Source organism: Octodon degus, unplaced genomic scaffold (genome assembly GCF_000260255.1).
Source record: "Octodon degus isolate 3935 unplaced genomic scaffold, OctDeg1.0 scaffold00334, whole genome shotgun sequence".
Taxonomy (NCBI): Eukaryota; Metazoa; Chordata; class Mammalia; order Rodentia; family Octodontidae; genus Octodon; species Octodon degus.
Window position 1 is genome coordinate 1,013,941 of NW_004524910.1, and position 15,263 is coordinate 1,029,203.

The following is a 15,263-nucleotide window of genomic DNA, read 5'->3' on the forward strand; positions in this document are numbered from 1 at the left end:
AACAGAGGTAAGAATTGCTACTTGAGGATGCATAAAAATGTCAGGAATTCAGCTCAGCTTGTCTGGATTCCTCCCTCCTTCGTCCTCTCCTCCCCTACCTAGCTGCTCCCATTTCACATGTTAGCTGAACTAACAGATGAATTTGCCCCTGTATTTTCCTCTTGAGTTGAACATCTTTGCCCTGGGGAAACAGACTTCAGTTCTTTACTCTCTCCAAGTAGAATTTTAGTCTTACTTCTGGCTGGTCTTGTTATTTGTGGCTCTTTGCTTTTATTGATGATTATGATGATTATTTTCACTCAGAGAATGCTGAAATTCCTCCTGTATCCTAGGGGTTGTCCTAGGCATGGAAGTTAGAGAAGCGAGTCCGAAATCAGATGCACCCTCTAGGTCTGGAGCAGTAGTAGAAAGCCTCACTGACTGACCGCTGGCGGTATTTCAGTCACTGTTGAGTGAACTAGAGGAGTACAGTGCTCAGCAGAAGTGGAGGAGGGTGGTGAGTAGAGGCTGCCTGCAGGACTGCACCGCAGCCTCCTTCCTGAGGGGTTAGCAAGGCTGATAGCACCCGGCCTTTACGGCCTTTGCCACTTGTCTTGTCTTCTCTCGTACCTGAGGCTGAAGAAGCATTCTGAGCCTCTCCAACAAGAGCACCTCTTCCATCCTGCCAGGAGTGGGCTCTGTCCCCTCCCCAGCCTCCTTTTTCCTGCAGCAGCCATGTTTATTACCTGCCATGTGATAATTCTTATCTACCCAGGGCAGGAAGGCAGTTACTCTTGCTTTGGGTGCTGGGCAAGTGTGTGTTGATCAAACAAACTTCTTCATTTGACTTGCCTAGTCTTCTAGATAGAAGAAAAAAGAAAAAGAAAAAGAAAAAGGCCTCCCAATGCCTGCACCCTTAAAAACATTTTCCTTCAGCACATCCTGTGGTGCCGGCAGGGAACCTGGCTGGGGGAAGGGGTACCTGTGATATGCTCTGCCGCTGGGCCAGGGGCAAGGAAAGGGATCTAGAGCTCAGAGCAGGGCTGCAGGGCCTGCTTTTCCTCGTGGCCTCTGATCTGGGTGTGTCTCCAGGAATTTATTCCTGTTCTGTGCCAGCTGCTGGCAAGAGCCCTCCCCCGTGTCTCTGTGATCACAGGGGCCCTGGCCAGCCCGCCTGGACTGTGCCGCCAGCCCTTGTTTCTGTCCTGCATCTGGACTGTTTCTGGGCTGTGGTAGAGGCTGCTGCCATACCTGCTGAGGGGTGCTGGGACCCAGTAAGTAGCGCATTCTCCTTAGGCTGGGCCTTCCAGGAAAATCATGCATAGAAAAGGCTCCTTGCCGTCACACCACACCATGTGGGTCTGCAAGTCATTTAGGACAGCAGAGCGCAGAGCTCTGGCCTGTAACCACTGTTCCCGCAGCACCCACATCAAAGATTACTTTCATAATCAGTCATAGCCAAAGGCCACACATAAGGAGCAAGGCAAGAGAGGAGGGCTGTTTTTAGGGGAGCTCTCAAACGAGAATGGAGTATGAAGAGGAGATGTGGGGTGGTATCTGGATAGGCCACCCTAGAAAGTAGTGTCCTGTGACCTGCGGGTAGGACAACACGCAGTTCCCTGTGTCCTCTAACCTTAGCAGGGTCCCTTCCTGCCAGAGTTGCTCCCTAAATCCTGAAGATGGCTGTGAAGTGGTCTCACCCTTTCCACCTTCCTGGTCTGGAGAACAGGTTGTGAAGAATGGGGGCAGCAGGAGGGCGGGCCTGGGACCTGCCTTACAGTGGTGTGGAATGTGGCCTCTGGGGAGTTAATGGCCAGAGCCACACGCCCGAGGGAGCAGTGGCAAAGGTCTCCCTGGTAGCCATTGGTTTCTGGTAGTTGGTGCCAGCAGTGCCAAGAACAGCAAACACCCCGTGGAGAGGCTGGCACACCACAATACTCGAACCCAGACTGGAGCTGGTTCTGAATCTGTTCTTTGAAACAACAGGCTTCCCCCAGAGTGCAGCCTGCCCAGCCTAGCAAGCGCCTGTAAAAAGGGGTAGGCGTGGGCTTTGGGCGGGGGTCAGGCTGTGTGTGGGAACCGGCAAGCTCCTCCAAGGGCAGCACTTATTTTTAGTCGTCTCCCCAGTCCCAAATAAACTGACAGCAGCTGGGCGCCCGTGGGTAAATGCAGAGCGAAGCAGAGACAGGAAACCGGGGGCTCTCAGTAATGAGTTCCAGCCACTCCAGAAGGGGGAAGCCAGACAAGGAATTTTCTTCAGGACTGTTTCCCTCTGGCAGGCTCTGGTACTATCACTGAGGAGAATGTTTCCTTGCGTGTGTGTGTGTGTGTGTGTGTGTGTGTGTGTGTGTGTGTGTGTTTACAACCTCTGTCCAAGTCTTTCATTTTCGCCTGCCTTTTTGTGAAGTTTCATTGCTCCAAAGGGTTCTGAATGCCGGTCCCTGCCTCTGTGTGTGAGCCTGTGTGTGTGCCTGCCTGGCAGCCTGCGGGGGCAGCGGGGAAGGCCGCTGGAGCAGCACGGGCTGGTCTCAGTGCTTGTGTATCTGCAACCGTTTAAGGCTGAAGGACACAGGGCCAGGGAAGTGGGCAAATCTGAACAGAGCTTGGCGTTCCTGAGGGGGAGGGGGCAGAGCCAAGGAGGAGGAGAGGACCTGGTCTCCAGCCAAAACAAGGGCCTTTTCAACCCAGGACTCATAACTGCTGACATGGGTGCCCAGCATGGATGGGGACATTGATGTTTACAAGCATTTCTCGTGGCTGAAGAGGGTAAGTGACTGGCTGCTTTGTCCGGGTCTCTGTGGAAATGAGTGCGGGGAGACACGTCGGGGTGTGTGTGTCTGTGTTCTGCGTGTGTGTCACAGAGGGAGGTGTTTGTCCAGTAGAGTCCTGCTGTGGCCAAGATCTTCATAAGAATCTAATTATAGACACCGGGGGAGCAAATGGTCAGCTGTCTTTGTTTCTGCTCTCGCGTTCTCCTGAATGAGCCTCTCTGTGCAGAAAAGCGAGTGTGGGAAGCGAAGTCAGTAGCTTCGGCTTTGGCTCTGTGACACTCAGAGCTCCAAACACCATGACCGGGAGAGTGTGTGCAGTGCTTTTCTGTTTGAGGGCACAGAGAGGAAGCTGCTGCCTTTTTAAAGGCCCTGAATTCGGAAGTTGTTTAACTCGTTCTCAGCTCAGATGTTATCATCTGTGTGGAGGGTATGCCTGCTGCCAGGGAAGGAGCGCCGGCATCTCCAGAGGAGTGCGCCAGAGGGGCTCCGGGTGTGTGTGACTGAGGCAGCCATGAATGCTGGGGGGTCAGCTGCACCGGCCTCTTAGAACTCAGGCTTTCTCTCTCTCTCTTTTTTTTCAGAACCAGGGATTGAACTCAGGCCCTTGTGCTTGCCAGGGAAGCACTTATTCCCCTAAGCCATCTCCCTGGCCCCATCTCTCTCTTTTTTTAATGGCTGCCTTTAATTTGGCTAAAGTATGCTTGCATTGAGTTTCAGATAAGGAGTTTTAAGGTGGATGTTTTTCAGTGGCAGGAAGGGCAAGGGCAGCTGACAGATAAGAGATTTGACACTGTAACTGAAGGACAGGAAGGCCGAGAAATAGCCAGCTCAGAATGGACACTTGGTGCCCCCTCCCCCATTCCTAGGTGCTGGCCTGGCTGGCCAGTGTGTTCCCTTTTCTGCAGATCCTAGGCTCCTGGGACTCAGGGCAGCAGTGAGCGAGAGCCAGGCTTGTGGATCATCCACGTAATGTGGGAGTCAGAGGTTACCCAGGCCTGGGAAGTAAACCTCAGACTGCAGACTGATAAGGAGGAGCAAGAAGAGCAGCAGAAGCCACAGGATACCCACTGATGACTGAGGGGCTGGGCCAGGCAGAGCTTTCTGACAAAATAACGCTTCACCAAAACCCATAGAAGTAGCAGTAATGAGGCAGGTAGAAAAGTGGGTGATCGGTACACAGGTCCCAAGAGGAAGTCTGGCAAGTTTCAAGACAGAAAGCCCATGTGGCTGAGCTCACCGGGGGTGGATGAGGCAGGAGGATGCCCGCTCACATGGAACAGTGAAGGCTGTGGTAAAGCTGGTGGGTGACAGCTCTCTGTATGATGGGGAGCCAGTGGCAAGCATGCAATGGGCGATAATGCAATGGGGTCCAATTTACATTTTAAGACTATTACCCTAGCTGTGATGCAGTATATGGGAAGCTGTGTTAAGAAATCTGAAGGAGCTGAACACAATTGCAGAGCTGTGCAGCTTACAGGGATCAGCCAGTACAAAGCTATCATTTAACACAGCCCAAGAGGTCCTACGACCCTGTGGATAGCAGCCTCTTAGCCATTGCGCCCTGGTCTTGAACTGTCTCCCAGTCTCATCCTTTTTTATCTCTTCTGCCGAATACAAAGAAAGTGAGTTTAGAGCCCCACAAAGATCCCATCTGTGCTTAGCCCGTGTGTAGCCAGGGAATGGGGCATCACCTTCCCTAGAGAGCATGCTGAGATGTTCGCATCCCCTGAGGTTTTTAACAAGCCCACCTCAGCTGGGTGTGGTGGCACAGGCCTGTAATCCCAGCACTTGGGAAGCTGAGGCAGGAGGATTGTGGAGAGTTCATGACCAGCCTGGGCTACAAAGTGAGTTCAAGGCCAGCCTGAACTGCGTAGTGAGTTCTCAAGAGAAAAAACAAAAAGCCCCATGTCACCGGGCCGGGGGTGATGGCAAGCAAATGCACTTCCCATGCTTAGTCTTTGTTCTCTCTTGTCTAAAATGAAGTTTTTGACTGAGAAGTCCTCCCAGACACGGCATGCCTAGTAGGATAGGTGCCATAATGCAGTCGTAGGGCAGCTGTTGTAACTGTGTACCTAATGAAGGATCTAATTCTGTACATGACGCAATGTAAGAAGGCCCCATCTGTCCTGAAACCAAGTGTGAGTCCTGCCTTGTGTGGACAGTTGGAGGTGAGCTGAGAGAAACTGTGACGGCTCATAGCAGCATAGATACACTTCTTCTACTTTTAAAGGTGGGCGTTTAGCAAAGCAAACCGCCAAGTGTTGAACTCGTCACGGACAGCATGATCTGAGTGTGTTCTCAGTTGTCGGCTCTAGATACTATTGCCAAAGCTTTCAAATTTCCTTTAAAATGATCCCTTTCATCCTGTGACCCTGGTCATCCATATCCAGTGCTCACTGTTAGTCTGGAACAGAAAGCTCGTGGTCTTCAGCTTGCTTGGCCATGGCTACATCCCCTTCCAATCTCCTTCCAGTTTACCTTTTTACTGTCATCTTTTATATCTGCCTCAGTGAACTCCCCACTGTATTCCTTCTCTGTTTTGAGCTTTTATTCCAGATGTCCTCGTGCTCTGATTGCTACCCTCTTCATGTGTCTTCATTAGGTTTCTTCTCTTGCCGACCCCATTCCTCTCCTCAGCTCCTTCAGCTCAGGTCTCCAACACGTCGTGTGTGCCTAGCTCACCCCCTGTTGTCATGAATTTCCTTACAGATGGAGGCTTTCTCCAGATCCAGGCTTTTGAAGGTGGACACACTGTCGCCTTCATTGTTCCACACAGAGGGGGTGGGAGCCAGAAACAGAGGTGCTTGGATGAGGTGTGAGCCAGTATTCAGGGCAGGTACCCCTGTCCGTTGACCTGTACAAAAGGGTAATACTAAGAGGGAGAAAGAGAGAAACACGTTCCAGGAGGGACCTGGCTGGAGGAGGAATATTTGCTCAGAAAAGAAATGTTGCTTCTTTTAGGGGTGGGATAGTGTGTCCTATCATACAGAAAATATGGCCTAGAGTGAAACTGGATTGGAATCCTGGCTTTGCCACATTTCCTAGTTATGTGGTTTGGGATAGGTTAGCCCAAAAGCCTGAATTTCTTCATCTGCAAAGGAAGACAGATAATACACTTGCTGCCTATAGGTTAATGGGAAGTTCAAGTAAGATTAGTGCATACAAATGCTTAGCATCATGCTGTGCATATAGGAGGCATTTGATACTGTTTGCTATAATGGCTATTGGCTCTTCCTAGGAGGGGAAGAGTGCAAGAGGAACAGGTGACAATCAGTTGGTTCTTAGTCCATCTCGAGTTATTTAGTCCTTCAGCTCTGGTTTCCTTCCCTTCCCATGTTCTACATTAAGGTCTCAAACCAACCAAACTTAAGGACCTAACGAGGCAGCTGTGGCCAGTGTGCTGTAGTTAACTAGGGGTCCTGTTGGCTGATGGTTCTGACCAGCCTAGCTCTGGCTACTGAACCAATCAGGTCTGATCATCCAGTTTGTTCTTCTTACAGAAATAACACAAGCACCAGGTAATTCCTGCCGCAAGTACCCACAGTGCTTCAGCCCCCTCAGCTGTTTGGTTCCTGACTCACGAGCAGCTCACACCAGTCTTTTATTGGGGTCAGTGGATCCAACCCACACAGCCATGAAGGAACCTCTGAAAATAGCTGCCAGCAGTGTCTGTGGGGCCCACACGCTGCTTACAGAGCCGGAGTTCATTTTCCCCAGAACAGAAATCATAGCACTGTCAGCATCTTCACACCGCTCCCCATCTTCTAGCACTTTCAGTATTGAAGCCAAATTCCAACCCCATGTCACTAAGAAAAGGGAATCACTGTGATTGTACCGTGCAGCTGGTTTGTGTTCCACAGTAGAATATGGAATGAACTAAAGCTGCTAATGTGAGACTTTATTCAGTGTGTCCTACTATCCTCAAATGGTTGATCCAGTAGCCTGGCCACTTGGGCCAGAAGAGCTGCAAAGACAAAGAGATCAGGCATCAGGCTTGCCTTGCATTTATGTTAGACTCCAGTGGAGGCTTCTGTGAAAGTTATTCCTCGTGGCTAAGAGCATGAATCCTGTCTGGAGATTGCTTGGACTCATCTGTCATCTCTTTGTAATCATGAGGTTCAATTTTCTTGACTGTAATATACAGATAAGTGGATATGAAATACATTAGAAAGTCTATCAGAAGTGCTAGTTTGGGAGATGGTAACACTGATTACGACTGCCAAGCTCTAGTTACTCCAAATCCCTGCATGAGACCATGGCTAATTGCAGTTCTGTGCACCTCACTTAACTGTATGTTAAATTCCTTTTCCATGCTTGAGAAATTTTCTGTCATTACTGCTTTGGAAGTGGCCCGTAATACTGTGCATGACTCTTAGGCAATCTCAATCTTGGCATACCAGGAAGGACAATGGATTAAAACAACTATGTCTCTTTGGCTAAAGTAGTACAATCAGCAATAGCAGAAGCATCAGACACAGCCCAGAAAATGACAGACTATTTTTTTTTTTAATGACAGACTATTGTGACCATTTTGCCAGTTGTACTTTTAACTATATGAGCTAGATTTGTGGTTATATAACAAAATCTGAAGCAAACTAGAGAAGTTTATATAGTAAATACACCCTCAAGATGGTGATTTTTACTGTCAGGGGAGAAAATTTAAAAGGGGTTGGGAGGAAAAACAGAGAAATAGAAGATGAGGAAGAGATTAGAGTCAAGGCTGGAGGAAAAGGAAGATTACATATGAACTTTTGGAAACTAGTGAAGAAGACGGGAGGGAAAGAGAGAAAGAAGATATAATTGCCAGAACAGAACAACAACAAAAGCTAGAAAACAGTGTTATAACAAATGAAAAAACAAAGGAAAACAACAACCAAAAGTGTCCACTTCAATGTGTGACAGAGTGCGCAGACAGAGATCTGCTCTGTGTTGATCTACAACCAGCTGTAGATTTATGTCAGGGTAGTGGATAATCCTACCAAGCCTGTACCTTTAATTCCACGGCACTTCAGGCTGGTTTCTGCCAGAGGCTAGAACCCACTTTGTTCAGCCTGCAGCCCTCCCTGTGCCTCCTGCTGCCTTGAACCTAGCTCCCTGCCCACTTGAACTCAGCTCGATGACCCTTTGTGGACTGAACTCATTGGCACCTCACCCTGGAGCTTAGAGCTGTGAGATGGAGCTAACCGCAGTGCTTTACATGCCAAGCTCAGTTGGCCACTCTCCAAGATGGCGAACGGCCAGTTGCCCTCTGCTGAGGATGTCTGTCTGCTGCATCCACTGGTGCTTTTCCTTGTGGAGGCCTCTGGGGTCTTGCCTAGTCACAGTACATCTCAGCCATGGCTCAAGGAGAAAGTGTCACTTGCCACTACCCTCTTTTGTGTTGAGGTCTCTCTTTTTGCTGGCGCCTTGGGCTTTAATTCTTGCTTCAGATCTTTGTTGGGTTTGGAAAATCCACTTCTTTCTTCTCTTCTAGCTGTATTCCAGCATCTGGACTCTAAATCTTGGAGAGGCTCTTTCTCTGTTGTTCACCACACCTCCATCTTCCTGGAAGTCTCCAGATCCCCATATTCAACCTTGATAATGGTTTTTAAAGTCCATGGAGAAAGCAACAGATGTCCTCAAGAGCTTCAGCTGTCTGTGATTTCCTGCAAATTTGTAGCCAACACACCCAACATTCCTGCCCATCATCCCTTGGTATAATGTAGCAGCTAGACTTTTGCCATCTCTTTTCCTCATATTTTATGATGACTGGTGGCCAGCTCCTTAAAGAGAGGGCCTTGGGCCTCCTTTGCCCCGTAGAATTTTGGAAGTATCTTCCTACCAGGGTTATTTGCTAAATAGCTTATAGGTGCTGCAGAGCAGCACAGCCTTTGGCAGTCTTGTGGAATGGCAGTAGCGCTTGGGGATCCTTAGACTCGTTCCTGCATTCCTTTCTCCCACCCTCTACAGCAGCGCTTTCATGCTTTTCCATTTGTCTCCAACTGATGTCACTGACTACTTTTTTAAAACGCCAAATTTAGATAAATGTTTTCATCTTCCCTCCCAGTCACCGCAAAATGTAACTGTTTACAGGTATCGTATTTCAGCTTCCTGTTCCATGAAGCAAGAGTCCCCTCTTGGCCAAGGCTATCCCAGTATCTTGTCCTTTTGATACAATGCTGTTCTAGTTCCTCTTGTTCCTCTAAATCTATTTCCAACTGCTTCCTGCCTCCTTGTCCTTTGGCTTGAGGAAAATGTTTCTGTTCGGTTCTTAGGAAACATGTCAAAGTTATCCTTGACCCTGTGATTCCAGTTTATGATGCCTTATAATGTGTAATCCTTTCACCATTAGTATTCTTGAAAGTGTAGACTAAAACCTCACAATCTCCACTGCTTCTCCAAGCCACCGGCTCACTACCTACTAGCTCTGTCTTTCCATCCATCTTTAAAACTTCTACCTATAATGTTCTTACTACATCTAGTTTCCACCCATTTTCCTCTGAATTTGTTCCCATTGAGAAATCTGGTATGATTTCTGGCATTGTTATGACCAAAGAAATAGCCTCTCACTTTGTCCTTAGCCTGACTTTATAGTCTGCAGCTGTGGATCTTTCTGCCCATTTGCCTGTTGGCTTCTTATGTGGAAAGTCTAGGCAATGTAAGAGGCACTGGGTAATTAACTCTGACGCCTACAGGGGAGTTAAAACAGGCACTGTCCACTCTATCCCCAGTTCTAACACCCACAAATGGATTCTGTCTCTGAAGGTGCTTTTAATAAGAATGAGTCAGTCAATCCATTGGAATAGACAAGATGAGGAAATTCTTCAAAGAAGAGCCTCCTTTTCTTACCACCTCCTGGTTTTCATATAACCCTTCACAATATGTTGACCACATTTACTACAAATATCACTTCTACAGTCCAGTTCTATAATCTCCATGTTTCTGGTCCCCTGAGAAAAAGAATTCAGCGTAGTGATCAAGCTTAGTCAAGACTAAAATTTCTTAAGATCTTACTAAATGAAATATATTCCTCTCACTGTAAATCTAAGATCGACAGGGTGCCTCACACATCAACACCTTAGTTGGAGAGCTTATGGACAGTTTCTTCAAGGTGTCCTTTGTTTGCTGTGTTATGGAAAACCAGTATGTGACTGGTAGTGATCACATGGCTTCCTGGGTAATCATCAGCAGAAGCTATTTTCAAAAGTGCTATTCTCCTCTTCCTCAGGTTTCCTTTGTAGCCCTCATACTCGGTTCAAGTGGTGGCTTCCAGATAAAGCTCCTCCTTTCTTTTGAAGGCTAAATTTGTTCACCCCTCTGCTTTGCATTTGCTATTGGAGTGCATACAATGCTCTGTGCTATTACTTACTACGCCTAATAGGAGGTCAGGAATATTCAAGTCATTGAATAAGTGCAAGAAGATGTGTAATTTGGTACTTGTGAACTCTTTCATTCTTCTCTAAAAGGATAGACATTTAGATCCTTGAGTAATTATAACCCCAACACCAAAATTTAACTCCCTTTATATGCTAAGTCAATCCGAGAGCTGGAGGACAGAAGGATCAATGTCAGGGTAGGATCTCTCTTGTTGGTCTCCCGGTAGCTAAGAGCTGATTGCTCTTTGTTCACACTGAATTTGCCAGAAAATTCTTTAACTCAGTGCCAAAGATTGTGGATTGACTTGACTTTTTGTTGTTGTTGTTGTTCAAGAAAAGAAGAACTTGTCTTGGCAGCATTTGGGCTTATGATACTGCCAGAAACCCCTAAGGGTCTTTATCTGAAGAATCTAGGGGAAGTTTTTATGTAAGTATCTGCTGTACTTACGCTCTTTGGTTCCCTGGCTGATATGTAATCTGAACTATATAGCAGGAGTTGACTGTAGCCTCTGTGGCCTGCTTATATTTAAGTATTTATTGAAGTCCTTTTATTTTTAAAGTCTACACTTTCCAAGTTTCTAAAAGGCTTGCCTGTGAGGAATGCAGCCTTAGCGACACTGACATCTGCCCTGAAGCCCTGTACCTGGCAGGCATGTCTCACTTGCAATTGGTTTTCTGTATTTGATAAGATCCTCTTGAATAGCCAGCCTGGAAATACTACACATTTTCTTATTTAGTTAAAAAAAAAAAAAAAAAAAAGAAAAGAAAAGAAAAGAAAAAAATAACCCTAAAACCCACATGCTATGTACATGGCTAAAGAAAGATGGAATTTAGATTTATATAGGGCCATGGCTTTAGTCAGTGTGTTATATTCAAAAGTTCAGTGTATTTACAGTCCAAGGGCTATTAAATAATTCAAGTAATCTGCCCAGTTAGAACAGTGTATGGCAAGAAAGCTGAAAGAACTAGAATCTATAGCTTAAAGGAAATACTGAATAAATTGTCACTCTCAATCTGGCTACCACTACAGAGTTTGATATAAAAAAAAAAAAGAAGGAAGATGTATTTGAGGACCCCAGGGCAGGAGCTCTGAGAAGCAACTATTGGCTTCAGAAGCCAACACGATGGCTAGAGCTGTCCTTAGCTGTCACACTGGGGATCTGACTGTCTTAGGATTTTCCCACATCCTACTGATGACGCCTCATGATGACCTCTCTCTCACTCTGTTTGGCTGCTCTGGAACCAACTCTGAAACTGAGTTCAGTGAACTGCAGAATGACAGGATTTCTTGTGGGATGCATAAGCCAGGGAATGATGGAGAGCTGCCCTCCTCCCTGAGAGCACACAGAGTGTATTAGTGTATTTGGAGATTCCAGGCAGGCCACGAAGGAGTTATGCTCCTGGGATTCCTCATGGCCTTCAGCCATGGCCTCAGTGCTCGCACCCCTGCCAATACTGTGCACAGCCTAACATGGCTATCTCTTGGCCAAGGCATAGTGGAAAGTCTAGCGCAGGACAAGCAGGCATCACGGCATCTGAGCAGCCACTATAACCAGCATACAGTGGCTCTGAAGAGGCTGCTATGGGTGACTTAGCTGGAATGATGCCATTTGTCCTACCTGTGATCTAACTTCTAGCTGCAACAGAAATAAAAATTCAGATTTTAATGGTTGTTCATTACTAGTAAGGGAAATACTTTTTTAAAAACTATTTTTTTCCAAGTTTAATTTTTTATTAGTATATACTTACAGTACATAAAGATTTTCTTCCTTGTGGGAAGTTGGTACATGTACATAACACAACTTAAGTTTCTTCCTCCCCTCTCCTCTCCTTTCTTCCCCATCCCTCCATGACCTGCTCTGCTTCCTATTTGTATAAGAGCTTACTGTTTTCCTATTATCAACCTTATTTTGGTCTCCATTTATATTTTTGGCTCCTTTTTTTTTTTTTTTTTTTTTTGGTTGGGAGAGGTTTCTTACATAAGAGAAACTATATGTTATTTAAGCTTGTGTGTCTGATTTATTTCACTTAACATATGATCTCAAGGAACAGTCATTTTCCAATAAATGACCCAAGTCTTCATGGCAGAGTAGTATTCCACTGTGTATAGGAACATTTTTTAAATCTGCTCACCTATTGATGGACATATGAGTTGCTTCCAAGTTTTAGCTCTTACGAATTGTGTGGCTGTGAGTATGGGTACGTGTGTCACTGAATTTGATGTCTGTCTTGAATTCTTTTGGATAAGTACCTAGAGGGAGACTAGCCAGGTTGAATGGAATTCCTAGTTATAGTTTTCTGAAAAATCTCCATGCTGACTCCCGTAGCACTGTAGTGGTTTACATTCCTACCCACATACTGATTGCTGTAGTATTGTACTACTTTACATTCTTTCCAGAAGTTATTGCTTGATTTCTTCATGGCACTCATTCTTTCTGCAGGAAGATGGAATCTCAGTGTTTAACTCACATTTCTCTAATGGCCAGAGATGTTAGACACTTTCTTCATGTATTTATTGGTCACTTATACTTTTTTAAGAAAAGTATGGTACTGGCCAAAAAAGAAGAAAAAAGAAAACAATGTGTGTGGATCAGTGGAATGCTAGAAAATGCCACATTCAGCTTTCTGATCTTTGACCAAGGAGCCCAAAACATACACTGGCCGAAAGGTGGCCTCTTTAATAAATAATATTGGGAAAATTGGCCAACATGTAGAAAAATAAATCTAGATTTGTACATCTCACTGTGTGTTAAAATCAAAATGGATCAATGATCCAACTGTTAAAACAGAAACAATTTCCTGGAAAATAGCTATTGAAATTCTTAATGTACTTATTATAAACATATGTAACACAGAGCGCTGTGCTTGAAGCTGCACAGTAAAGTGTTTACAAGGAGGAAAAAATTATGGCCATGAAAATAGAACTCAAATCATGGACATCTTTTCAGGAACAATGGAAAAGGGAATACGTCTTCCGCTGTGTGTTGGAGGCATAATTCCAGGGCTGTCAGCTGGCAGTGGGTTCTGAATTGTCACTCAGGCTTTTGAAAATTTTTTCTTTTAAACCTGAAAGTATTTTGGTTATTGCTTCCTTGGCTTGTTGAGTGGTTTTTTTTTTTTTTTTTTTTTTTTGGTGATACTGGGGATTGAACTCTGGATCTTGTGCTTGCCAGGCAAGCACTTATTCTACTGAGCCATCTCCCTGGCCCCTTTGGCTTGTTGATACAGCACTTATTCTTTCTTAAATGTTTTGGGCAGAAATATTGTTTGTCTTGTTTTCTTACACAAAAAGAATGAGTTAATTAAAACTCTTTGTGTAAGAGATTAACTGCTTGTAACAACCATATTCTTTGAGCCTAGACAAAGCCTCTTAAATGATATCCATATTTTTGTGATCATATAAACGCTATTTATAATGTAGAGGAATTGTTAGAGCATCCTGCTATGAAAAGCATTTTGTACTTGTTCTGTATTTACACACACACACACACACACACACACACACACACACGTTTCTACTGTTGCTCTATGGGGGTATAACATTTTCTTATGGAAGATTAGAAAGCCTGATGAGGTGACCTGCCTGAGGTTACTCAGGGTTAGATCAGCCCTGACTTCCTAGCCAGTCCTGGCTTGTCCTCTGACTGCTAAGAAGGCTACCCCCCAGGGAAGAAGGGTTTCAGAAATTCTGCATAAATGGATATGGAAATTTCTCGCCAATGTCCTTTGGGACGCTTGACCTTGAAGTCCAACTGGGCAAAGGCTGTGTGTTAGAGAACCCTCAGCTTGCAGACTTTTAGTACCCTGTTCTGGTGTTGAACAGTTGTTCAGGACATATAATTCTTTCAACATAACTTCTCAAGTCATTGTTAGATGTTTATGTTTTCATTTACTATTCATTTATTCATTTCCCTATTGCCTTTGGAACTTTTAAATTTTGTTCCTATTTTTTTCTTGTTTTCTTTTACCTTTGTTTTCCTATCTCATGTCATCTTCTCAGGTTCCACCCCACCCATTGATGCCCATTGATGTTGCATCTCATATTCATTTTTTGTCTTGACCTTCTTGTTCTACATGGGAAGTAAGAATGCAGGCAAACAGGTGGTGGGTAGAAAGGATTCGTTGCACATACAAAAGAGTGTCCTTTCTATCCCAGTGCAACCCACACAGACACACCCTGAGTCACAAAGCAGATTTCTGTTAGCTCTTGAAGATAAGTTGGCTGTTAGCTATACCACAGCTGGCTTAGAAATGACAACTCTGTTCTAAAATTGTCAGCTGAAGAAAATCAAACAGTGGTAGGCAGAATTACTTTGTCAGTTCTAATCCTATATCTAAACCATAAGAATATTTTATGAAGTCTACTTCCAAAGTGGTAAATTTCAGTCAAGTGCTCACCCTTTGAGACAACTTGCCTGAGCCAGGAATTTTGGTTGTAAATAAGAGAAGCTCATTTTGAACTAGTCCAAGCCTAGAGAGCCCAACAGAAAGGGTTAAGATATGTATCTCCATTAAGCAGATGAGCCAGGAAGAAACTGTCACTTGTTTTTGTCTTGGCTTTTGTTTGTTTCTCTGTGTATGTTGGCCTCATGATGATGCCAGCTTTTTCCACGTGGGAAGGATCTAGTACTGACAGCCTCAGAAACTTTTTGTGCCATCATGTCAATTTTGTTTCCAGTTTTAAAAATCAAGTGAGGGACTCGGGTGTACCTCAGTGGTAGAGGTCTTTTTTTTTTTTTTTTTTCTCTCTCTCTCTCTCTCTCTCTCTCTCTCTCTCTCTCTCTCTCTCTCTCTCTCTCTCTCTCTCTCTCTCTCTCTCTCATTCTGGTTCTTTTCCCCTTCCCTCTTTCCAGCCCTTCACCTCCACATTTATAAAAGCTCAATTTCCACTTCTTTCTTTTCAATTTTTTTTCAATTTTTTTCTTTTCCCTTCCTTCTCTCCCCAACCCTTTGTTGTTCCCCTTTCCACTTGAACAGTCCTTTCTTTTTCCTAATATCTTCCACATTCTGAACCTTTTCTACTCTTTGGATTTCTCACACAAGTGAAGTAATGTGATATTGAAACTTCTTTGCCTGATTTATTTCACTTAAGATTATGGTCAGGGTGCATCTGTTCATCTACTAATTCCTGAAGTTGTTTTTTTTTTCTTTTTTTTTT

General features: G+C 45.0%; 1 protein-coding gene across 18 annotated transcripts in view; it reads left to right on the forward strand.

Moving 5' to 3' along the window:
• Ppfibp2 (PPFIA binding protein 2) overlaps positions 1 to 15,263 on the forward strand; it is a 148,678-nt gene that overhangs the window by 60,509 nt on the left and 72,906 nt on the right. For 2 of the 18 annotated variants that reach the window (XM_023708156.1, XM_023708157.1), the window contains exon 1: positions 1,858 to 2,745. The exons of 14 other annotated variants lie outside the window; for them this stretch is intronic. In XM_023708156.1, the coding sequence (XP_023563924.1) occupies positions 2,698 to 2,745 (48 nt within the window). In that variant the 5' untranslated portion in view covers positions 1,858 to 2,697. Of the gene's footprint in view, positions 1 to 1,857; positions 2,746 to 15,263 lie in introns of those variants that run through there. 2 more of the 18 variants (XM_023708149.1, XM_023708148.1) reach the window with 2 other exon arrangements.